This window comes from Hippopotamus amphibius, chromosome 15 (genome assembly GCF_030028045.1).
Source record: "Hippopotamus amphibius kiboko isolate mHipAmp2 chromosome 15, mHipAmp2.hap2, whole genome shotgun sequence".
Classification (NCBI taxonomy): Eukaryota; Metazoa; Chordata; class Mammalia; order Artiodactyla; family Hippopotamidae; genus Hippopotamus; species Hippopotamus amphibius.
In genome coordinates, this window is record NC_080200.1 from 27344408 (window position 1) to 27369171 (window position 24764).

The 24764-nt window shown below is 53.8% G+C and overlaps 1 protein-coding gene across 2 annotated transcripts in view; it reads right to left on the bottom strand.

Annotated features, from left to right (window-relative positions):
- ADAMTS2 (ADAM metallopeptidase with thrombospondin type 1 motif 2) overlaps positions 1-24764 on the bottom strand; it is a 244055-nt gene that overhangs the window by 35900 nt on the left and 183391 nt on the right. For both annotated transcript variants that reach the window (XM_057708973.1, XM_057708974.1), the window contains exons 6-10: positions 16123-16279; positions 11474-11579; positions 10741-10884; positions 10260-10392; positions 9540-9653 (exon numbers count right to left, since the gene is read on the bottom strand). In XM_057708973.1, the coding sequence (XP_057564956.1) occupies positions 9540-9653; positions 10260-10392; positions 10741-10884; positions 11474-11579; positions 16123-16279 (654 nt within the window). The remainder of the gene's footprint in view (positions 1-9539; positions 9654-10259; positions 10393-10740; positions 10885-11473; positions 11580-16122; positions 16280-24764) is intronic.

The following is a 24764-nucleotide window of genomic DNA, read 5'->3' on the forward strand; positions in this document are numbered from 1 at the left end:
ATGCACCTGGATATGGATTTCAGGGTATTTCAGGTTTTCTTGGTCCCAGGCTGATTTGAAATGCTTTTTCGATTAGCAACACAGTAACTGTCAACACTGTTATTTTAGGGGCAATATTCTGAGCTTTACATCGTCTTTGATGCTGTCAACATTTCATGTTAAAATCAAAAAGAAGTTTAAACGCTTTTCCACTGTGTTTATCAGATTCACTTCTCTTCATTAATTGCATTGTCAAACATTTTGAGAGCCTGTCTACTTACTTACTTCTCTCTGTTATTTATCTCTTCCTCCTAATGAATGACTGCTTTAATTGATCTGAAGCATTTTTTCATTATAATTAAATTTCTGAAGTCAAATTTATTTCTACTGATTTCGTTACTCATTTTAAACTTTTATTTTCCACTGATTTTTATCTGAATTTTCTTTAACAAATAAATTTTAAAATGATAAAAGAAGGTACCTTGATACACATATCTAAATCAGAAGTCTGTCATGTCTCCCTTACTTTATTTAAGCATTCTGAAACAACTTTCAAAATTGCAATTAAACTGGTAACAGCTTTATCAACATTTTGAACAAACTTTTTGCATCCTGTCTGCGTGCAGGTCTCTCTCCTGGTCTTTGAAAATTACTGTTAGTGCCCCTTATGTTTTGTAATGTGTATGTTTGGAGGTCTAGACAGTTTTTCTTTTTTAATTAATTTATTTATTTTATTGGCTGTGTTGGGTCTTTTTTGCCGTGCGCGGGCTTTCTTTTAGATGCGGTGAGCGGGGGCTACTCTTTGTTGTGGTGCACAGGCTCCTCATTGCTGTGGCCTCTCCTGTTGTGGAGCACGGGCTCTAGGCACATGGGCTTCAATAGTTGCAGCACATGGGCTCAATAGTTGTGGCGCACGGGCTTAGTTGCTCCGCAGCACGTGGGATCCTCTTGGAGCAGGGTTGGAACCTGTGTCTCCTGCGTTGGCAGGAGGATTCCCAACCACTGCGCCACCTAGGAAGCCCTGGACAGTTTTTTAAGAAGCAAATCATCTTGCTAAGCTTAGCATTTCCAAAGAAATATCCAAGTTGGATCTGTGTTAGTGCCTGCTCTACAAGGCAAACCCCAAAAGAAAACTATTGCAAAGATGGAAGTAATCACAACTTCTAGTATAGTTGAGGCCCTTTTTCTCCAAACATTTGAGGGGACTGTGCTGAACACAGCACTTATTCTGCAACAATCCTGGGTGAGTTGGCACAGAGGCAGTAAGAGTATTTCTAGAAGCTAGTCTCACACCTGGATAGAAACAACCACCTAACTGTACATATAAGGTACTAAAAACCATGTAAATAAGTCAATAAATATACCCCAAATCCAATTTCTCCTTAGCCAAAGCCACAGAGCATACACAGGTGCTCCAATGTCAACAGGAGAAGTGTATCAGAGGGGAAGGAGGAGTGAAAAGAGAAGTGATCCTAATTGATTATGGTCAGTGAAAATACACAACTATGTAAACACATTGTAAGGCCTGTCCCAGGGCCCTGGAAGGGGCTTATGCAAGTATGGGGCCTGGACGCTTACACATCATAAGCCTCATGGTAAACCCAACTCTGCTTCCTTCTCAAAACCATCTGGGGTTCCTCACTACTGCAGGACTTAGACCAGCCCTGTGGCCTGGCTCCTACGCACCGACCCTGCTCCATCTCTTACCACCACGCCAGGCACTGGAACGCTGACTGCTCTCCGAACAGACCACGCTGTCTGTGAGCGCCTCTGCACAAGAAACCCATGGCTCCACTTCGTTCCCCGCCCCCCACAGTAATGTAGAGATCCCCCCGCAGAACAGAGATGCTCACTCCTCCAGCTGGGAAGACTGCTGGTTGCTTGTGGCTGACAGTTGAGTCTCCTTATAGGAAACGCCCTCAGCCAAAGAGAGCTGCCTAGCCCTTTCCTGGGGACAGCCATGGCCAGAGGTCAAGGTGGGGGACAACTCTGAAAGGCCAGCCTGGAGGTCCGGGCGGGGGAGGCTGAGCCCACCTGGTGACCATGGCACTGTTCAATGCGCACTCTTTCTGCAGGTGTCCCTTCTGAGCGTGCTCGGCAGGAAACGCCCTGCCATAGGGTCTCTGTGTCAGAGACCATTTCCAGGGCAGCCAAGCTCCCGTCTCCCTGCCCACGCTGTTCCCACGCATCCCTCCTGGTTCTTGTCTCCTGTCTCCCTACATTTGTGCACAGCTCTGCGTGGGAGCCCATCCTGCCTCTTCTTCCTCACACGGGTCTCTCACTCCTCCCAAGCAGCTGAAGGGCCCCCGGGCCTGCCTTTGCACCAGTCTGAGCCCACAGGAGGCTCTGCAGAGGCTGCCCCTCCCTGGATTCTCCTTCCCAGGCTCTGGCCAAGTGGTCCAGGGCTCCACCACCAGCAGGCTGGACACCCAGGCACATGGTCAACAAGCACGGTCACGAGCTACCTAGGGTCCAGCAGGCCCAGCTCCAGGCCACTGGTGATGCTGTTCACGTCCTTCCCGGACCACGGTTACCTCATCTCTCACCTCAGAGCCCCCCTCACTCAACCAGGGAAGGGAATAAGCCACACAAATGCTCGCTAGTGCCCCCCTCAGCTGGGGGGAGCGGTGGGGGGGGGGTGCTGGCAGGCAAGGTGGAGGCCCCAGCAAGGGATGGCTGTGGGCTGACGGTCTGTGGGTCCCCAAAAGCATATGCTGAAGCCAAACCCCAATGTGACGGTGTTAGAATGTGGCGCCTTTGGGAGGTGACTAGGCTGGAGCCCTCATGAATGAGACTGGTGCTTTTAAAAGAAGACAAGGGACTTCCCTGGTGGCACAGTGGTTGGGAATCCACCTGCCAATGCAGGGGACATGGGTTCCAGCCGTGGTCTGGGAAGATCCCACATGCCACGGAGCAACTGAGCCCGTGCGCCACAACTACTGAGCCTATGCCCTAGAGCCTGCGTGCCACAACTACTGAGCCCACATGCCGCAACCACTGAAGCCCACGTGCCTAGAGCCCATGCTCTGCAGCAAGAGAAGCCATCACAATGAGGAGCCTGCGCACTGCAATGAAGAGTAGCCCTCTCTCTCCACAACTACAGAAACTGCAGCAACGAAGACCCAGTGCAGCCAATTAATTAAATACATAAATAAATAAACAAACAAAATAAAAGAAGACAAGACCTCCCTGGTGGTCCAGTGGGTAAGACTCTGAGCTCCCAATCAGGGGGCCTGGGTTTGATCCCTGGGCAGGGAACTAGATCCCATATGCCGTGCAGCATGTTCAAAATAAATAAATAAATAAATAATATATATATAATAATAATAATAATAATAAAAGAAGACAAGAGACAGATGATTTCTCTCTCTGAAATGGGAGGACAGAGAGAGAAGATGGCAATCTGCAGCCCTCCCCAGAATCCAACCATGCTGACACCCTGATCTTGGATTTCCAGCCTCCAGAACCGTAAGGAATAAATGCCTGTTGTTTAAGCCACTCTAGTCTCTGGCATTTTTGTTGTAGCAGCCCCAGTTGACTAAGACAAAGAGGGTGGGAAGGATCCTGTCACCTCTGCTTGGGAGACAGAGCCCAGCCTCTAAATCACTGGTGGTCATGGGAGCCAAGGGCTAGGGGGATGGAGGAGGCCACATGGTGGTCCCCCTGTCCCAGTGGACAAATTGATCCCCAGTTTGTAAATGGGGAGCTGGGCATGGGACAACTCAGGACACTCCGTAGGTCCATGGTGTGATGGACCACCTCCTCCACAGACTTGGGTCCAAATGCACAGAGGCAACACACACGCACTGTAGAAAATATGAAAACAAGGCAAAGCAGAAACACAGGAAAATCACGCTTAATTCCACCACTCAGAAGCTCTCCCTCTCATATTTTGGTTCATTTCCTCCTGGATGACTATAAGTATTTACAAGAGTGCAATTACCCCAAATGAACAACTTTATACTCTGATGCTTCAGTGTTATTATAAAAGGAACACGTTAAATATTATTAAAATGCTTTATAAATGTATGTTTAAGTGCCTACAAATATTTCATCCAATAAAGAGGCTTGAACATTTAAAAGCACAAAGCCACATGTCAGGAGTGAATTCGGAGCCCACACACACCCGTGGATAACCCTGACCAGGGCCGCCTCTCAGGATAAGTACCATGGAGAGCGCCGCTGCACCTAAGCAGGGCCGGGAACACTGCCAGCTTGGTCTGAAAGCGGGAGAGGCAGACTGTTCCTTTCAGGAAGTGCACATTTAGCATTTCTGAACCACTGTGGTCCTGGGTTTCCGTTCTCCACCCACCAGCATGTCCTGAGCTGGTACCACGTGCCAGGAGCCTGGGATGTGAGGATAATTGAGTTGGACACTTGGGTGACTTGCCCGAGGGGGACAGGATGGCTCAAGGTCACACGATGAGGAGGGAGGGAGGGACCCAGGGCTTAAACTCCCATGTCCAGACCCTGGGCTGCCCCTGTTGCTAGGCCTGCCTGCCAGTTCTCGACTGTGCAGCAAAACATGGGGCATCACAGGGCCTCTGCACTCTCCATAAGCCAGGACACACGTTTCTGAAACAGTCCTTCTGAATTCATGAAAACTTAGGGGGGATGTTGCTCCCCCAAGATACTGCAGGTGAATGTGAGACACATGAAGGACTCTTTCCTGCCAAGACACACTGACACAGAAGCCATCCTGACCCAGCTGGGTTTGCACCCTGCCCATTGCCCGACCCTGGCTCCAGCAAGGACGGCAAGGTGAGCCCACCAGCCTGGCCTGCAGGATAGAGGCACCTGGGGGGACCCTTTGTGCCTGGCCTGACCCTGCCTCCGGGGCACACAGGGCATACGCTGTGTGCTCACAGGGCACACCTGTCTGAGAGTAGATCTGAGCCGTGTCCCCAGCAGGACACGAAGCAGGCTCAGGAAGAGTCGTCCTCAGTTCAATCAGTCCTTCCTTCCCTCCCACCATCACCCTAGTCTCCTGGGAGCCATGTGTGTTAACCATGTCTTTTGTTTTCTGGATTCTGATGCTGTGACATCGGGGCCTTGCTGACCGTGGGGAGACTGCCCCTCCCAGCGTTAGCCAGTTCCTGGAGGTAGTAAACAACTTATCCACAAGTGCAGTTTCAAGTGCAGACCGATCAACGCAGAGCACACAGAGCCACCTCCTTCATCAGGGCTCCTAACTACCAGGCCACCATCCCCATCCGAGTCACTCCAGAGCCAGTCAGGTACCAGACAACCCGGGGCAGTCCCTATGCCCCAGAGCCCAGGGAACCTACTCACACCAGCCAGTCCTAAGCCTGCTTACCTTGCCTGGCCATTCCTTTCGGCAGAAACTGCAGCTCTCGCCCCCCTCTGCTCTCCAACTGACCCTGATGCTTCCCTGTGTGACCAACAGCACCCTCCCCGCCCCCTGCCATGCTGTGGTGTGGCCCCTCCCTTCGGGATTTGTGAAGAACAAACTACCTTTTCACTGGCAACTGTCTTGATCTGTTGGCCTTACTGTACCTAAACTTTTCTACTAATACATTCTATTTTAAAATACCATGCTCCTCTCATCCACCCTCCCTAGCCATCCTCACCATGCTCCCACCCAGTGAGGTCCCCCCGCCTGGATCACTGGTCCCACTTCTCTCCACCCTTCAGGATTTGGCTGGGGTCACTGACCAGGAAGCCTCTCTGAGCTCCCGACAGGTCCCTCCGCATCCCGTTTCTCACCACCATGTCACGGCTGCCTCGTCACATTCACAACCAACCCCACAGGCAGCGAGGTCTGATGGAGGCAGAGTGGGCTGGACACATGGATGGGTGGGTGGATGGATGGATGGATGGATGGGTGGATGGATGGATATGAAGCTGAGGTGACTAACCAGCCTCAGCCTCAGGCCCACTGACCACGTCTTTGTCCAAGAGCAACAAGCTCCCCTCTCCCCGCTCAGTCAAACACGCCTGCCCCAAACTCCTGATTCCAGGAGAAAGTGGTGTGCCCACTGGCCCTTATTCCTCACTGCCCATCCTCTCCACTTGATCTCACCAACGCATGGGCTCTGCACCCTTCCCACCCTGCCCCACTGTGTGCAACCCAGGCAGACGATGGACAAGCTGTGAAACTGAGGGGCAGGGGTGGAGGTGGCTCATCTGTAGCTTTGCTCCTTGTCTCCAGGCCATCTCTGCGGATGGACTATAGATACATTATTCTGCCTCTGGGAAATTGTGGGTGCAGGAAATGGAGTAAGCAGAGATATAACCCAGTGATGGAGGCCGAGAGGGGAAAATGTGCATGGGATGACCCACTGTGGACAATGAGGAGCCCACGCAGAGCCTGGGTACGGTGTGACCCCCTGCCAGGGGTCCTGGTGTGGGGGCAGAGAGGGCCAGAAAGGGACAGCTGAGCCTGGCATAGCCCTGGTCTCTGAGATGACCTGCTATTTCCCCAACCTGCCTAGACCTTCCCCCTGCTCCCTTCTCCCTCTCCTCCCTCCTGGGGTTTGTGGCAATTCTTGCAGGAAAGAGAGAGACAAAGGATGATTGCTTTCCAAATATAAGATTACATTGCAATAATAAGAAAAAAAATCAAATTGTACACTTTAAATATATGCAGTTTATTGTATGTCAATTGTATCTCAATAAAAGTTCTTAAAGAAAAAAAAGTTATCATAAAAGAAAAAAATAACGGATCTGCCTGCCAATGCAGGGGACACGGGTTTGATCCCTGGTCCAGGAAGATCCCACACGCTGCAGAGCAACTAAGCCCGTGCACCACAACTATTGAGCCAATGTGCCACAACTATTGAAGTCCACGCACCTAGAGTCCATGCTCTGCAACAAGAGAGAAGCCACTGCAATGAGGAGCTCATGCACCACAATGAAGAGCAGCCCCTATTCTCCGCAACTAGAGAAAGCCCGTGTGCAGCAACAAAGACCCAACGCAGCCAATAAATAAATAAATAAATAAATAAATAAATAAATAAATAAAAGATTACACTGCAGTAAGTAAGATACTGAAACATATAAACTCACACAGGCAGCAGATGCTGATAGGCCCCCAGGAGGTGCCCTCCCTCCTCCTCTCTCCCTTTGCCCCTCCACCCCCACTCCACACACCAGGAATCCCTGATCCAGCTCAGCTTTCTACCTGTGCTCCTTGCGACCCAGAACAGGCTGAGCTAAGCCCTAGCTCTACCGCCTCAATCAGCACAAGGCTGTTTTTATTTTTTTGTTGCTGTTTTTTGGGTTTTTTTAAAGAACTTTTATTGAGATATGGTTAACAGACAATAAACTGCATATATTTAGAGTGTACAATTTGGTGTTTTTCTTCTTATTAGTAATGTATATATGGCAATCTCAATCTCCCAATTTATTCCCCCCCAATCCCCCTCACTTTCCCCACTTGGTGTCCATATGTTTGTTCTCTACATCTGTGTCTCTAATTTTGCCTTGCAAACTGGTGGATCTGTACCATTTTTCTAGGTTCCGCATATTTGCATTAATATACGATATTTGTTTTTCTCTTTCTGACTCACTTCACTCTGTATGACAGTCTCTAGGTCCATCCATGTCTCTACAAATGTCCCGGTTCCATTCCTTTTTACACAAGGCTGTTTTTAAATACATAAAACGATGGGGTTTTTCTGGGCTAAATGAACTAAGGGTCCTACCAACAAAAAGAGTGAAAGGCCATCACTGAGTCAGTGCTTTCTGTGCGAAAGGGTACTTTGGCCACATCTGCCCGCCTTCCTCCCCAGATGCTCCTCCATCCCCCACCCAGGAGAAGTGGGCCAATCAGCAGACGGTCAGGCACTCTTTGGCCCACGTTTTGCAGCGGTCAGCGCTCCTGTGGGTGAAGACCAGCCACGTACACCCCCGGGCGAGCACACTCTGCACTGTCTGCTCCCCATCTTTCCCTCCACCAAGGGCTGGAGTTGAGGGGGCAGATGGGGGTAGGAGGCCATGCTGAGCTGGTCTCATTCTGCAGCTCAGCATGTCCTGAGCTCCCCATCGGGGTTATGGCAAATGTTTGGGGGCCCCTGTTCCCTCCATGGAGCTCCTGTGGGGAAGAGGGCTACGAGGCCAGTTTTGGCACTGCTAGGCCCCTACAAACACTTCATTTCCAGCTCCTGACAGTTCATTAAGTCTAGGGGCACAGCTACATCACCTGGGGCACCTCTTAAGAATACCAGTTCCCACGTCTTCCAAAAAACACACACGCAAGATGTTCATTAGCGGCACCCTTCACAAACGCCAAAAGGTGGAAAGAATCCAAATGACATCAAACGATAAACAAATGTGGTCCCTCCATACAGTGGAATGTTATTTGGCCATAAAAAGAATGAATACTGATATCTGCCACAACACAGATGAACCTTGAAGTTATTACTATGCTAAGTCAGAAAAGCCAGACACAAAAGGTGCATATTACATCATTCCACTTATATGAAATTCCAAAATGGGCAAATCCATAGACAGAGCAGATGAGGGGTTGCCGGGAGCTGGAGAGAGGAGGAAATGCGAGTCACTGATGAATGAGGTCTCTTTTCGGGGTGATGAAAAGTTTTGGAAACTGGATAGCGGTGATGGTTGCACAACATTTGAATGTACTCAAAGCCACTGAACGTGGTTAAAGTGATGAATTTTACGTTATGTGAATTTTACCATAATTTTATAAAGAACCAAACAAAACAATTCTCAATCCTTATCCCAAATCAAAATCTTCAGGGTGGACCTGGAAATCCATACCTTTAAGAAGTTCTGCCAGGGACTAAAATAAAGCAGCATTTAAGAGCTGCGGCGCAGGGACCTCAGGCCCAGGTGGTTTGGGTGCCTTTCTAGGCCTGATGCAGGGAGACATGTTCTGGAGTCCTCACTGCTTGCTGCTGGGTCTGTCTTCCCCCAGCTGAACCCTCACGGGCTAGGCTTAGGCTCATCTGCATAAGCCAGTCCCCTAGCAAGTGGTCGGGACAAGGAGGGGGAGTGTGATTTCATCTGAGCCAATGAGAATCAGGCCCGGGGTTTGGGCTGGAAGGAGAAGCCCTTTGTTCTGCTGCTTCTGAAGTGGGAGGTGAGGAGGTGGGAAGTGGGCCTGGGGCGGCAGGCAGGCACTGGTGGGTGGCCATCCAGCTTCCTCCAGGGACTAGTCTGCCCACCAGGGACCAAACACGGAGGTGCCGAGGGATAGAAAGGCCAAGGCTGATGATGGGCCTGAGGATCCCGTGGCCATGGGAATGTTGGCCTCAAGGTGAGGTGACCCAGTCACCCACAGTGTGTAGGGGGAGACAGAAGGCTGCTGGAACCCCGAAAATGGTCCTCAGAGGAGGGGAGTCCTGCAATGGGGCTTGAAGCACATCGAGAAGCTCTGAGATCAGGTTCCCTCTCCCAGAAGAAAGAGTGCGTGGACAGTTCAAGGGGCAGAAGCTCTGCAGTGTGGAGCGTGGGGTTATTAGAAAGGAGGCAGGGGTCCCCTGAGAAGACTCCGGCCCCACTCTGAGGGCCCTGCGGGGCCTGTCCCTGCAGATCTGTGCAGGTCACAGGGCCCGCCCTCTGCCCTGACTTACCTTGCCAGGTGCACACATGGTCCCGTCCAGGGGAGGCCCCTTCTTCGTCTTGCAAAAGTAGGGGTTGTCAGGGTGGCTGCACCACAGCTGCTTGCAGGGGTCAAAGGTCCGGAACTGGAAGAGAGCACCAGCAGCTAGCCAGGCCACCTCCCACTTTAGGGACCCTCCACGGGGGCCGCCCTGTCGCCCAGGGTCCTCTTGCACAGCTGCAGAGCCAGAAACGATGTGGCTGCACGTGACGGGCCTGTGTGCTGCCCTGAGCTGTGTGTGATTCTGGGGCTGTGAGGACCTCGAGCGCGCAGCATGGTGCGTCACAGCCTTGCAGGCTGCTTGAGCTCCCCAGCCTCTGGACCTTGGTGGCTGCACCTCTCATGGAGCCTGGACAGACAGCTGGCCACCAGTGTGCTTGGCGTGAAGGCTGGGTGGCATCCCTCCAGCCCAGGAAGGAAGGGCTGTCCCTGCATAGTCCCCTGAGCACCCGCTGAACCCTCCACTGCCCGAATCCCTCCTGCAGCCACGTCTGGACCAGCCAGAAGGGCACTGGGTGCCGACTGGGGAAGGAGCAGTGGCTGTGGAGGGAGACGCTGCCGTGTGGAGGGGCCCCACCCCGTCCCAGGGAGCCACCCCGACACCAGCTGCCTCCCAGGAAGCCAGGCAGATCTTGGGCAGGCTCTCCCCGCCCAGCCCTCGGAGGCGTCGCAGGCTCCGACACACACTCACCGCGGTGCACATCATGTAGCCAAGCCCGAAGTCAAAGCGGCACTGCTCATTCATGGAGTAGTGCAGACCCGGGAGCTGGGGCAGCGCCGGCCAGTCGTGGGTGAAGGGGTCGTCCCGCAGGCAATCATAGGAGCTGTGAGCGGACACACGGGTGTCACGAGCTGCCTTCAGCAGGACTGGCCATCCAGCCCAGGAGGCAGCTGAGGCCCCTCATAGAGCCTCGGGGCTGGACCTGCCTGCACACCCCAGCCCTGTGCTGTGCTGCCTCAGTTTCCCTGCTGCACCTCTTCTCCTCGGCAGAAGCTACCCAGGACCAGACATCCATTAAAGGTGCAACTGTCCTACCCACTTTCCATCCCAAACCAGCCCCCAACAATGGGATCCCCCCGACCTGTACTGCTGTCCCCCTCTCCCCTTCCCTGCACCCTGCGCTGAGTCTGGCACTTCGGGTGCGTCCTTGGGAGAGACGGGTGGTACTTACTGCAGGTAGCGGCTCAGCTCCTGCTGGCTGCAGCGGGACCAGTGGAAGCGGTGGAAGGCTGCCTGCACCAGGGGCGCCATGATGCTGCCCAGCCGCACCTCGTCCCCGCAGCGGTTGCCCTGCCCGTCGTGCTCCATGCCCAGCCTGTGCGGGAAGCCAAGGCAGCCTCACTGGACCCTCACCTGGCCACGCCCACCTGTCAGCTCCACCCCATCCACATGCCGCTCAGCTGAGCTGCTCCACCCCCCACCTTAGTTGGCCGGGTCTGCCCTGAGCCGGGTGGTACCCATTTTCTACCAGCTAAGTTTTAAAGCCAGGGGTGACGGCATCCAGCGGCAGCCCCCTCAGGTATCCTGTCCCCGAGGCAGAGCACTGTCCACAGCCCTTCTGCACCCCCAGCTGCAGGCACACTCAGGCAGGGTAGTGGCTTCCCCAGCTCCAGCTCTCTGCTCCTGGGAGAGGCTTCCGCAGAGCCTCAGTTACTCCTCTGTAAAATGGGGTAAGAAGACCCCCTGCCCAGGTGCTTGAATGGCCTAATGGGTGGAAAGTCCCCAGCTCCTGCCTGGCCCTCAGCAGAAAGTGGGTCTCCAGCCTGCCCTGTGCAGCACGGGGTCAGGACATCACATCCCAAGGGCTTTGCATACAGGGCCTGTCCCTCTCAGGGCGCAGAGGAGAAGTGGGGCCCCTGGAGCCCTGACCTTCCTCAGACAACAAGGACGGTGAGGCCACTTACACGTGGCCGGTCTCATGGGCTACCACGAACGCCGAGGAGAAGCCGTCCTCGTGGTTCAGGGTGCAGCTGCGGACAGGGTGGCACATCCCCGTGACAGGAGCGTAGCCTGGGAGGAGAGAAAGGGTGGCTCCAGCTCCCAGGCTCAGAGCCCTGCCTGAGTGGGGGCCCCGACCCCAACACCCCACGACCTCCCCAGAGCAAACGAGCGGAGCCACTGCCCCCGTGGCTGGCACAGCTCCGGAGACCAGCTCTCCCCTCCCCCAGGGGAGCCTCAGCCCTGCCTGTCAGCAGCCACACCGCAGCCAGCTCCATTTCCCGAGTCCAGGTCTCACCTGCTAAGACTGTCCGCCACCCGGGCAGCCTCCTGCCAGCTGTTCTCTTTCAGGCCACCTCCCGCTTTCCTCCCCGGCTTGGCCGAGTGGCCTTATGATCCCAGGGCAGCACGTGGTTTCCACACCTCCTCCTGGTGCTGCAGGAACCCTGGCTCTAGCGCCTGGCACCATACCCGAGCCCACTCCCTCGGGATCTTCCCTGGCTCCCCCGTGGTCCACAGGTCCTTCTCTGGGTCCTACTGATACCAAGCAGGGCCCTGTGGGGCTCCTGGGCACAAAGCCTTTCTGGGTCCCCTATTTCTGTGATTATAGGAAAACAGCCTCCATTCAGCCTCCATGACCTTCCCTGAGTCCCACTGGGCAGATTCAAGCAGTTCTTAATTAGTGAAGGGAGGGGATGCACGAGACCTGGGAGAAACAGGCAAAAGCAGCCTTGGGGCAGGTCCTGTTTCCCCAGCAACAATGCACACAGCAATATCTTTGAGCTGTTTTGCAGAAGTTGAAACCCCCTCCAGGTGCAAGAAGTTAATGATGGTGTGCTGCCCACAGCTGATTCCTACTTACCTCACCACCGACCCATCAGAAGAATGCAAGACTGTTACTGCCTTGGTCCTTATCGCCTGCCCCTGACCACGAGCCTCGACTATAAGACCTCTCCCTAGTGTCCAGAGAGGGGGGCACAGTTCTTGAGGCACTAGCCCCTGTGTTCCCCCTTTGCCTGGCAAAGTAATAAAGCTATTCCTCTCTACTCCTCCAAAGCTCTGTCTCCATCTTTCTATTCGGCATCGGTGAACAGAGGCCAGGTTTTTCTCAGTAACACTATGCGACCTCAGCTGGACCCATTTCCACAGTGCACGGAAGGCCACAGTGAGGGCGGCCCTGAGCTGCTCAGGGGCAGAGTCAGGCGAGGACAGCCGTCGTGCTACGCTGCCCTGCTGAGTTGTGCAGAGGGGACTGACTGCGGGGACCGGGGGGCAGGCCAGCCACAGACGACAAGGCCCTTGGAACGCTACACTCCATCTGAGGAGGTTATGAACCACATTCCTGGCAAGGGGTCCAGGGGTCTGTCCTGGGGAAGGGCCCCCAGAGGTGGAGAATGGGGACCGGGAGTGGGAAGGGCTGCAGCAGGCCAACCCCCGACGTGAGATGCCAAGGACCCTCCCGCCACCCCCACCCCATCACAGGTAACAGTGAGGAGACACGGTAGATTTTGCCGGCCCACTTACAGTGTGTGGTCCAAGGAAGCCGTCGGGAATGGAGCCTGACGGGGAGTGAGGGCAGGGCTGAGGAACGAGCCTGAACCGCCCAGACAGGAAGGCGGGAAGGCCTCCCTGCGGTGTGGCCGGTCTGCGGAAGGATGATCCCCTTGACTGGGCTGAGCCTGAACATGAGGTGTCTTAAGATGTCCCCAGGGAAGCCTTACAGGACAGCATGCCCACCCACGGGGAGGGGAAGGGTGATGCGAGGGCATGATGACCACACCCAAAACGGAGGAAATCCAGAGAACGGGGCCTAGCCACTTGCACCCGGATGAGATAGAGGTACGCAGAGCTGTGTGCACCCGAGGGGGCCTCTGCTCAGAGGCCTGGGCGTCCTCGAGCCCCGCCAGGTGAGAAGCCCGGCCTGTCCCCTGGCTCAGCCTCACTCTTCTGAGACTCCACGAGGAGGTCCCAGGCTATGTGTCCCAAGAGAAAAGTACAGAAGGCAAGGAAGCGTGACCAGGGGAGTGCTGGTTTTAGACTTGTCTGTAAACACATTGTATCTAACCATTGTCTTTTTCCCATCTAACAAACAGGAAAATCTAAGTCTTAAAGCAATTTTTGCTCTGCAGAGTTTGAGATGATTGTTCTCAAATCAGCGCCAGAGAAAACCTTTGCGGTCTTCTCTTTGTCCTCTGCAAGCAAAGCTTGCACACGAATATGTCCCTTGGGGTGAGTATTCCTCACTCACCAACATGAGCATTATGTGAACCTTTAGGATCTGAAGATTTCATAATGTATCTGTATTTTTTTCTTTATATCCTTCCCTCCTATTTTATTTTGCTGTTATTTTCTTTATGGAAGTCTTTTTAGGTAGATATTGTACTTCCTGGACTGAGCCTCTATGTCAGCTTTTCTTCTCATATTTTAATCATTCTGGATGCTGCTGACTTTTGATTTCAGCTTTTGAATTTTCTATTTTACCCATTGAGAAATGGAATATTGCCTGCCCTATCAGTGAACAAAGCCATCAGAAATTGCAGCCACCACCAGTGCACTCAGGAAGGAAACAAAAATTACCTGCCATCTAGCAGCTGTCAGACTGCAGCCACTCCCCATGGTGAGCCCTGAGGAAACTTAAGATGTGGAAACACAGGATGCTGGCCCCAGATGGCTGAGGTGCGTATCAAAGGAATGACTTCAGTGAGCCCTGACTCTTGCATCTTCCCACACACAGAAAACACTAAATTCCTTAACTTGAGGTTTCTTGTTTTCTTTAATTAACAGTAATCTTTTTTTCCTACTACCTGCCTGTATATCCTAGCTCCCCTCTTGCCTCCTTGGAGCAGTTCTTTCAGGGTTACTTGAGATACTGCCTCCCAGGCTTGAAGTCCTAAAACTTTCTGATGAATAAAAAAACATAACTTTTAGGTGGAGCATTTAATTTTTTAGTCAACACCATCAAATCTTTATTTTAATGAAAACCCTTTGATCTCTAATTCTTCCTTGCAACCTGTTTGGGGTTTACAGATGTATTTCCTCAAATATTCTGGGAATATTACTTTATACACTGTGCTCTTCCCTTCTCTAAATTATCTGTTTCCTCTGGAGTCAGTTTTATAATTTGATTTTGCATCTTGGTCCATCTTCTTCATCCTATCCTTTTTTTAACATCTGGTCATCCTTGGCTGTCCTTTCACATTCTTAAATGAAGAATGAGGTCACGAAATACAAAGGTTCTAAATACAAAGGTTGCGTGGGTTTCTCTCCAACTGTGGAACAGTCCTGCTTCCTGGTAGAGCTCTCACTTGGACAAAGGGCAGATAGAGTGCTCTGTCTGTCGGCTGGCCACACTGATGTAGGGCTTGAAGGGAAGCTAGCAGCCCCCTCACAGTGGCGAGGCACCCACACCAACCAGCAGCCGCGCTCTGCTCTGCGCTTGCTGGGATCTGGAGTCACACACTCTGTTCCCACCTGCATCCCATCACGGTGCTGATCTGCATGGCAACGGGGGCAGCTACCGTGCCTCAGAGGTGTTTTGTTAACACGAACTAATCTTAGCTCTGATCAGGGGTCACTTAAAAAGTCTTTCTATTTATGCAAATATGACCCGTGGTTGGCAGAGAGAAGCTGCAGGTTAAGAGAGCAGAGCAGTGCATATGAAATAAGTCAGGGAGGAAAGTGACAGAAGGAATCTGCATCTATATCAGACAAACCTACTTATTTTTATAAAAAGGATCACTGGAATGATCAACTAGAAACCAACACAAGTGACTGTCTGTAGAGGATGGGGGTGAGGTGAACTGGGTCCGCTCCCCTAAACATACATTGTTATATAGATTGTTAAAGCTCTTCCTTTTGAAGTATAATATACGCCCCCCAAAATGCACACATCATAAGGATGCAACTCGTGAACTGTCACAAAGTGATCACACCTGTGCAGCCACCGCCCTGATCAAACACTAAAACTGTCCCCACTCTGCAGACGCCCCTTCTTGCTTCCAACAGCGACTCCCTCCGTCTTGCCCTCTCTCTCGACTGTTAATACCACAGATGAGCTTTGCCCACTTCCAAACTCGAAATAAGTGGAATCATAAGCATATATTCTTCCCTGACTGGCTTGTTTCCCTCAACATTCACTGTGTGAGATCCACCCACAGGGTGGTGTGCAGCCTGGCTGTATGTTAAAGTCTTCAACTCAGAATTGCAGACCCGTCAATTTTTTCTTTTAGATCTGTCAGTTTTATACAGTTTGAACTTTTAAGTAAGGTTCCTTAACTTTTAAAGATTGAAAACGTATTCAAATTTGTATCATAAAAGCTGGAGGAAGCAAACACCTCCGAAACCCAGCCTCAGACCCTGTCTGGTCTCTGGGCTGCCAGCCTCAGGCTCCGGCCAGTTCACCGCCTTTGATCTTGCCCGTCCCCCTGGAGATGCAGTTTCCTGGGGGAAATGGCAGAGTTCCTGGTGGTTTTCAAGAGCCAGGAGGTCACTAGCACTTACACAGCCCCTGGCCCAGACACCCTTCCCGGCCCGGGGCCAAGGCTCCCGGGGGCCCTCGCAGGGCCAGAGTGTCCAGCCTCCCTCCTTCCTGCGCCCCCGCAGGCCCGAGGCTCACCTTGCATGCCCGAAGGCCCGAAGTCCTGCCGGGTGAGGAATATGGCGTGATCGTGGTACTCGTCGTGGCCAGTGTCCGGCTTCTGCTGCAGGTAGGCCCAGCGGCAAACGTTCTCCAGACTCTGAGAGGGGTTCCCAATTTCGATGAGGCTCATGGACTGCAGGGGCAGGAGCGACAAAAGGGAGGGGTTGGCATCTGCTGGTCCTGATGGGCGCTGAGCAGACCCCGCCTCCTGGGGCCCTGGCCCCCGTGGCACTAAGCCCGACCCTCCCACGTGGCTCCATTCTCCTGAGCGGATGGATGGAAAGGCTCCCTGACCACACACACCTGCACGAGTTTCCACACAAAGTCACTGCAGGCTTCAGGTGAGAAGTGGTGTTGCAATACAAATAGAAGTGAGTGTCTCCATTGATATGGAGGGAATAAACGAGCAGTGGGGGAAATTGTTGCAATACAAATAGAAGTGAGTTTCTCCATTGATATGGAGGGAATAAACTGGCAGTGGGGGAAATTGGTGCAATGCAAATAGAAGTGATTGTTCTTTTTCCTCTTGAGGGCAAGGAAAACAAAGAGAATGTGGAACAGGCTAGAGGAGAAAGATAACCTGGCCTGAAAGAGTTAATCATTCCTTGTTTTACTTTAGCCATCACTGATCTGCAGTAACTAGATTTTTACTTCACAAAGCCAACTCCCTGAGACTTTGTGTGAGTTACATCCTGCTAACCTTATTTACAACTTGGAAGCTGCATTCCATATGACCATTGTAACAAAATCATTCCTATGGTTTGTTTTGCATTTCAGAAAGGAGGTCCCCATCCGACAAACCATAGACAAACAGACAATCAGCAAACTGCCAGACCCCAGTCACCGGGTGGCCTGATGCCAGCTATGACTGTTCTGAAATATTGCAAAGGAAAAAAAGATAATGCAAAGGAAAAAGGATGCAAGACCACCACCTTGATCCTTATCACATACCCCAGACTGCGAGCCCCCACAAATAAAATCTTCCCTGACTCCCAAAGTCAGAGGGCACAGTTCTTGAGGCGCTAGCCTGCTGTGTCTTCCCTTTGCCTGGCAAAGAAAAATAAAGCCATCTCTCTCTCCCTCCAAAATCTGTGTCTCCATACTTCTATTCAGCCTCGGTGCACAGAGTAGCTGTTATTACGGTAACAGGGGGAGCGAAGCTCTGAGGCCCTCTAGAGCCTCAGAGTCCATTCAGCCCACCCCACCTCCCTCACCAGGAGGCAAATGCAATGGACCTCTGTCACCCTGTAGAGCTCACATTCTGGCAGAGTCCAGGACAGGGGAGACGGAAATCCCGATATGGCTACAGCTTGGAGAAGGGGAGAGGAACCCTGCGTTTTCCCCTTGATAGAAGTTATCTGTAGAAAACAACACAAAGGAGGGGAAGGCCCTGCAGCAGGTACAGCAAGGAAGCCGCATAAGGAACAGGAGCACAGGGATCATTCCCTCAGGAGCCATGGAAAGGAAGCCCCCGGGAGTAACCACATTCCATTCTGTCATGACTCATACCTGCTAGCCACGGCTGGCTGGGGGGCAGCATTGCAGCCCGCTCTGCACCATGGCATTGGCATTCATTCTCTCATTCAGTCTTCACAACTACCCGGAGAGGCAAGAAACTGAGGCTCAGAGAGGTCAAGTAACTTGCCCCAGGTCACACAGCTAGGAAGCCTGAAACCAAAGTCTGTATTCAATCCACTGCCCTAAACTTCCTCACTAAATAAAACACACACCATAGCATCTCAAAATCAAGTCTCCTGTAAGCTTCACTCATCCCTTTTCTGTCCACAGTCCTCACAGCAGGCGTTCTGGTTTCTGCTCTCACCACATAGTCAAAGTGGTTCCCTCTAGGCAAAGAGTCCTGGGCATCTTCTTTTCCACTTTAAGGATACATCTGTCCAGGGAATTCCCTGGTGGTCCAGTGATTAAGATTCTTGCTCTTACTGCCTAGGGCCTGGGTTCGATCCCTGGTTGGGGAACTAAAATCCCACAAGCCGTATGGTCTCCCACCTACCCCCCCAAAAAAGGATACACCTGTCCATAAAGTAGAGCTATGCATTCCTTGGTAGACACATAAGCAGGCATTTTGTTTCTTCTCTTGCATAAATATATCCATTCAGAATAGCCACATATTTCTTTATTTCTCTCTGTGTGTATAAGCAGCAGAGACTAAGACACAGCATATTGTTAGTAAGCCAGCATGTTGCAGAAGAAGGAAGAATGTTCAAGGCCAGGGATGGCTGGTCATTGCCAGGCATCTCGTGAGTTATCCAAGTCAATGGCTTACAAGATGGACCAGTTCCCAAGTTCTAAGCACAGAACCAATTGCTCCTGAGAGATGAGATTACTTGTTTTAATAAGATGTTGTTGAGTCCTAATGAAGTCAGTGACAGACTGGAGCAAAAGGTCTGGTGGCCAGGACCTGCTGGACACTGGCACAGAGACAGACAGCCCAGGGGATGCTGGAAAAGGGGAAGGGAAGTACACTCCTGCCCCCTCCACCTTGTGATGGGGAGAAGCATGTGACTAGCTCTGGCCAATTAGCTGGGAGCCAAAGTGCCGTGTGTCTCTTCCTGGTCCGAGCACTTGACTGCCCACATGAGAGCCTCCAGACATCTCTCTTTGCTGGCATGTGTACCAGCAACATCGAGGCGGTGGCTGCTCTGTCCCCCAGGCCCTGAGTGACAATGAGACCAGAGTCCTCTGAAGTTCACACGGAACACACGAGTATGTGTGGGAAATCAGTCTTTGCTGCTGTAAGCTGCTGGACGTGGAGCTTGTTTGTTCCTACAGCACCACACTGCCCACCCCGACTGACACAGAAGGGGCAAAGGAAGGGACGTGGCATCTGTATCTCATCCAAGCAGATGAGCCCAACAGCCTGCCAGGGGATCACTGCCTCCAGAAAACCTTGAGAGGCCACAGCTCTGGCGGAGGAAGCGAGCGAAAGACTCTCCCTTCTAGGGAAGGGACTTGGGGTGGAATGAGAGGAAGGGACCCTCACGGATGGATCTGATTTATTGCTTGGGTGCAGACGTCCGCAGGCTAGCCCAAGTCCTGATCAGAGGGTGATCACAAAGGCCACTGATGACCACTTGATCAAGGATGGCTGCAGAGCCCCCGCTGGAGTGGGCCTCCCCCCACCTCTCCACAAAGCCCGAGACGCAGTTCAGAGCCTTGCTAGGCCACCTCCAATGAAAGGGCCTTGTTTCCTTCAAGGCCTTGTCTCTCAGCCCAAACATCGGGGGATTGTTCCTGCAGTGACTTTTTCCTGCGCTCTTCTGACTACAGCAGTCCAGTCCCGCTTTGGTAAAATATCGCCTCTGTTCATCTGGATCGGACCCCAGGCTCCGGGGTGGGAGGGCTCCGGCCCAGCCAGCCCCACTCTGTATCTTCTCAGCACCATGATGGTTGCGGCCAAGGAGCTGGAAAGGTGTGAGACGGTGAGCCTGGAGCTGCCACCAGCACAGGAGACCCCAGGGGAGGAAGAAGCCAGCACAGACAGAGTGGGGCCCCGGGTGGAGAGAGGTCCCCGTGTCCCAGGGTCCTCAAACGACCACCTGGCTCTCCCAGGCCTGAGGCCAGCCCACAACGGGCCTTTTTGTTATCTCTTGCTACATAACAAGTTATTTCCAAACTTTACAGTCTGAAAAACCCCAAACACATATTATCTCATGGTTTCTGGGTTAGGAATCTGAAGGCAACCTAGCCGGGTCCTCAGGCTCAAGGTCTCCCGTGAGATTGCTGGCAGCTGAGACTGGGGCTGCAATCTCATCTGAAGGCTCTCCCGGGGAGGACACCCTCCCATGCTCACTCACGTGGTTCCTGGCAGGATCCAGTTCCTCACGGGCACCTGGACCTCGCCACAGAGCAGTCACACGGGACAGCATGCTTCCCCCGGCACAAGTGACCCAAGAGATCGCGTGCCAGTGCACAGCCAGGACCGAAGCCACAGTCCATTTAGACGCACATCTCAGTCCTGCTCATACTCGCAAGGAGGGGACCACACCAGGGAGTGAGTACCAAGATGCAGGCTCACCAGGGGCCATCCTCGAGGCTGTCTGCAGCAGAGGTGTGTCTCATATATTGTGTGCCAGGAAATCCCTCCTGTGAAAGTCAGTTTGAGTTGTCTTACTGTCACTTTCAGCTTTAAGCACATGAGCAGTGGACTTCCTCCTTGGAGAATCGTGGGAAGCCCAGCTGAGGGTACTGGCTGGCAAGTGAAAGCCAGTGGCTGGTCTCCAGGGTCCAGTGGGTATACCCAGCGCCAGTGGGAGAGAAGCTCTGGCTACATCTTTGAAGAGGAGTCAAGAGTCCAGTCAGAAAGATGCACCGTGTCAGCGCCAGAGAGCAGGCATAGAGCCATGGAGTTGGAGACAGGGTCAAAGGCTGGAACAAGGTGAGAACAAGCAGGCTGGGGGCTCAGGGTGAGGTCTGACTGCTCAGGGGGTGGGCTTGTGGGAAGTGCTGGGAGGGTGCTGCAAACCCAAATGCCCACAGACCACGGCCGGTGATGGGAGTCAGTGAGGCGGGCTGGTTCTGAGAAAAACGAGTCTGTGTTTTATCTGCCAGTTTAGGAGGGGTAAGGTTACAGAGGAATAATTCCCTGTTATGATAAAGAAGTTGGGGCGATAAGGAGTGGTGAGGACTGCGGCAAACCAAGGAGCCCACACCCAGCTGAAGAGGCACCGGCACTCAGCGCCAGCCCCCTCGGCGCGGGACGCAAGAGCAGAGCCCAGAGCTGCCAGATCTGACCTCTTGCGCCAACCTTCACATTTTACAAAGAAGCGGACCTCCTAGTAAACATTGACTCCAGTTAAAATAAGTTCTGCGGACAAAAGAAAGCCCATCCCTCAGGCCACCAGGCTGAGAACCCTGGCACAAAGGCCCTTCCAGGCTGGACCCGACACTGGCACACTGGCGAGCACCTCCTGCCTCCCAGACACCAGGCTCCTGGGTTCAGCCCAGGTTCCCAGCCCCTCTCCGGCAGCCGCCGTGATCTCACTGCTGTGGCAGGATAATTTATTGGGATATTGATCTGCGTTTTGTTCTTGCCGTGTCTTCCTTCCTCCAATCCAAGGAACAGCCTGCCACTTCCGTTCTGCAGCCCCACGGGGGTTTGTGCTGCAGGGTCCGGGCGTTTGGGTTCTGAGGAGCCTCCGCAAGGGGAGGGCCAGGGAGAAGGGCTCAGAGGTGGCCCTGGGGAGGGAGATCACAGAAAACAATGGCCATGCGCTGGGCCCCGGGGACCTGCAGCCCAGACAGGACCCCGAGACACGGAGGAGGAGGGTGATGTCGGTGTTCCGGCATCCCAGGTGCAGAGCTGCTTGTACTTCCTATTTCTCTGCCCATGTCCCGACTTTCTCAAGGTTCTGGCCCATCTCAGATGACCACAAAGGAACTAAGGGCTGGGAACCTCATCCCTGCAGGGTCTGGAGAGTTGAGGAGGGTGCAGTGTGCCCCGTGCTGTGTGGCAGGTGCCAGAGCCACGTACATTTTAGAAAGAGCTCTCTGAGGCGGGTGGGGGGGGGGGGACGGGAGGGGACAGTGTGGCTGCTGAGGTGGGTGGCGGTGTCAGCTGGTGCACTGTCAGCAGAGTCAGGACCACGGGGTGGCAGGCGATGGGCAAGAGAGTTGCTGGCTGGCAGGTGAGGGAGGGCGGTTTCTGGCAATGGGGCTTGCGGCGGAGGCATGGGGAGAGGCCCACACACTCGCAGGGAAAGGTGGGTCTGCAGTGCCCCGGGACAGGGGCCAGAAATCATCTTTTTGGGCCTAGCTTGCTTCCTTGGTAAAAGTTCAGCAGCTTTCCTTTGGGGAGTTCTCCTGCTTCTTGGGGTGCAGCTCCTGGGGGAACAGTCTAGAGCCAGTCTGGGACTCAAGTCAGGTCAATGGAACAGAGGTTCAAAAGAACCAAAAACTGGCAGCACCCCCACACAACCACCCGTGAGCTTCTAGGCAGAAGCCTGCACCCCAGGCTTAACCTTTCCTCTGTCTACTTCTACTTCCTGAGAGCCATCTGCCTTCCCGCAGGTTCCACCTGCCTTGAAGGGCTCCTCACAGACAGAAATGTCCAGGCAGAGGGCCTAGAAGGGAGGTCTGGGTACCCACGAGGGTCACTTGGGCTCTAGTGGGATCTCCCTATACTTCTCTGACACCCTGCCCACATCCACAGCCCTTAGACCCCTCCGTCCCGCGCCTTTGCTGTGTATCACACACCAAGTCAGCTGGGGCCCTCATCTGAGCGAAGACAGGAGACACGTCTATTTCTCCTTCAGAAGTGATGGAGAGAGGCTGAGAGAGCTGCTATTGCAGTTAGGATTCTCACACCCCGCTCACTGCAGTCATCTGCACCCTCCTGGCCCCAAAGTCATCTCTCTGCTCTTCTCTGCATTGGCTTCTCTGCCTGTTCCCAGCTGTGCTGGGCTGGGGACTGCACACAGGGCCATGGTGATCCAGGGGGCAGCCCCCTGGGCCCAGCAGGGGGGTAGCCCCAGAACCAGCCTGGGATCTCGCAGACCAGCCTCCCTCTTCCCGAGGGAGCCGAGGGTGCCGACTGTCCGGAGCGCATGGAGCTGTTTTTACAGCACACAGGGCATTCACGCACCCTGGGTCTGGGTGGTAGCTCTGGGATCACTGTGAGCAGGTCACCAGGCTCTGGGTTCACCCGTATCATCTAATGTAAACTGTACAATTGCCTTAAGATATAGGTGCTGTTATTGTCCCATTTTCTGGATGAGAAACCGTGTCTCAGGCAACTGAGGTAACTCACCCCAAGTCCCACCGCTAGAAAGACACAGAGGTGGGCCTGGAAGCCCTGCAACCTCTGAAGGTGTTCTGTTTGCGGGGCCATCTCCCCTACGCAGGCACGATGGGAGAGGGCGGGCGAGAGCTGACATGGCCACCAGGTGGTGCTGCTACCCCAGGAACGGCCGCGGGGCCTCAGCCAATGGGACACCTGGATCGGAGATGCACAGGTTAAAGGGGGACCACAGGGGCCCCCCGACAGCCTCTGGGGTCCCACATTAAACAAGTCAATTCAGACCTGAGCAGAAAGTTCTGTTCCAATCACTGCTCTCTGACATTTCCATTGTTTGCTCTAGAATGAGCTGAATGATAATACTTATGCCTTTACCTCCCTCAGTCAAGGAGACTGGAGAGAAGCGGGGGCCAGCAGCCTGGAGGCTCTACAGGCTCGGGGGCATGTCAGGGAGCCCCTCAGACCACAAACCCCGCCCACAGGGGCACCTGCAAGGGAGCGGCGGGGCTCACCTGGGCCAGCTCGGGGCCCTGGGGCTGGAGGCCAGCTCATCTGTCATCTGCCCTGTGTTCCTGGACAAGCTACCTCGTTGTCCTGGGCTCGCCATCTGCAAAGTGGGCGCAGCCGCAGCCCCGAGCTGGGAGCTCAGGCGCTTCCGTCCACGGCGATCAGCACCCCCATGTTCCTTGTCTTTGTCCCTTGGCTCACATCCCAGGGACCCAGCTGAAGCCCACCAAAGCCTTCTCGACTGTCCTGACCCCAGAGGGTCTCCCGCCCAACCCACCCTCCCAAAGATGCCCAAAACTGGACGGCGTGTGCAGAGTGGAACCCAGATCTCCTGGGTTCAAGAAAGCGGAGCTCACTTCTCAACCTTGGCCCTGTGGGCACCGGGCGGCAGGCACTTCTCTGCAGTGGGGACTGTCCTGTGCAGTGAAGGACGCTGACCACCACCCCAGCCTCCACCTGCCAGATGCCATGAGCATCCCAGGCTGGGCACCTGGCTCCTATTTGGTTGGGGGTTGGGACCCAGACTGGGGGAACCAAGGGGCTGTCCCTGGGGTGTGCTGAGTCCCCTGCACTGCCCCTCACACAGTCAGGGAAGCTGAGGTCCAGAGCATTCAGGAAGAGGATGGTGGCACTGGGCCCTTGGCCACCGAGTCCTGCCCAGCATTCTCTTGTCTTGCCTTCCACTAAGAGGCTCACATCCCGTTGCCCTCTGTGGGGAACCACTGGCAGGGAAACCCCCAAGGGGAGCACAGCCAAGGACCCTGGAGCTCATGTTCTCCAGCCTGTGGAATAACAGCCCAGCCTCCCCTGAGCAGAGCTGCTCACCGTTGTGTGACCTCGGCAAGCCACTCCCCTGTCCTGTCAGGTGGGGGTGACGAGGTGATTGCCCCGGAGAGCTGCTGTGAGGGTGCAGCGAGTGAAGTCGCATAAGGGGCTGCAGACAGGGTCTGACCGAAAGAGGGCACTGCAGGCTGTAACGTGCATGGATACCCTTGTTCCTGTGGTCATTGCTAGGGGGAGCTCACCTTACAGGGGACCCTAAGACTCAGTGTGTGATGGTAAATAGCTCACTAAAGGTCCCACAAGGATCAACAGGGCCAGAATTCACACCACCACCCCCGGCTGGGTGCAGCATGCGCTGCCCCAAGGCCGGGGGTCTTCTCTGGGCAGCTCTGGCGTGCAAGGCCGTGCCTGGAGCACGAATCTCATGCCAGGCATCTGCACCCCCAGCACCGGTGAGGGCTAGAAGGCGTGATCCTGATTTCTCTGCTCAGGACTTCCGTATCATCAAGGCACAGTCCCAGGGGCTCCCAGGGGCTGGAAGCGATTCCCAGAGAAAGCCAAGCTGCCAGCTCAG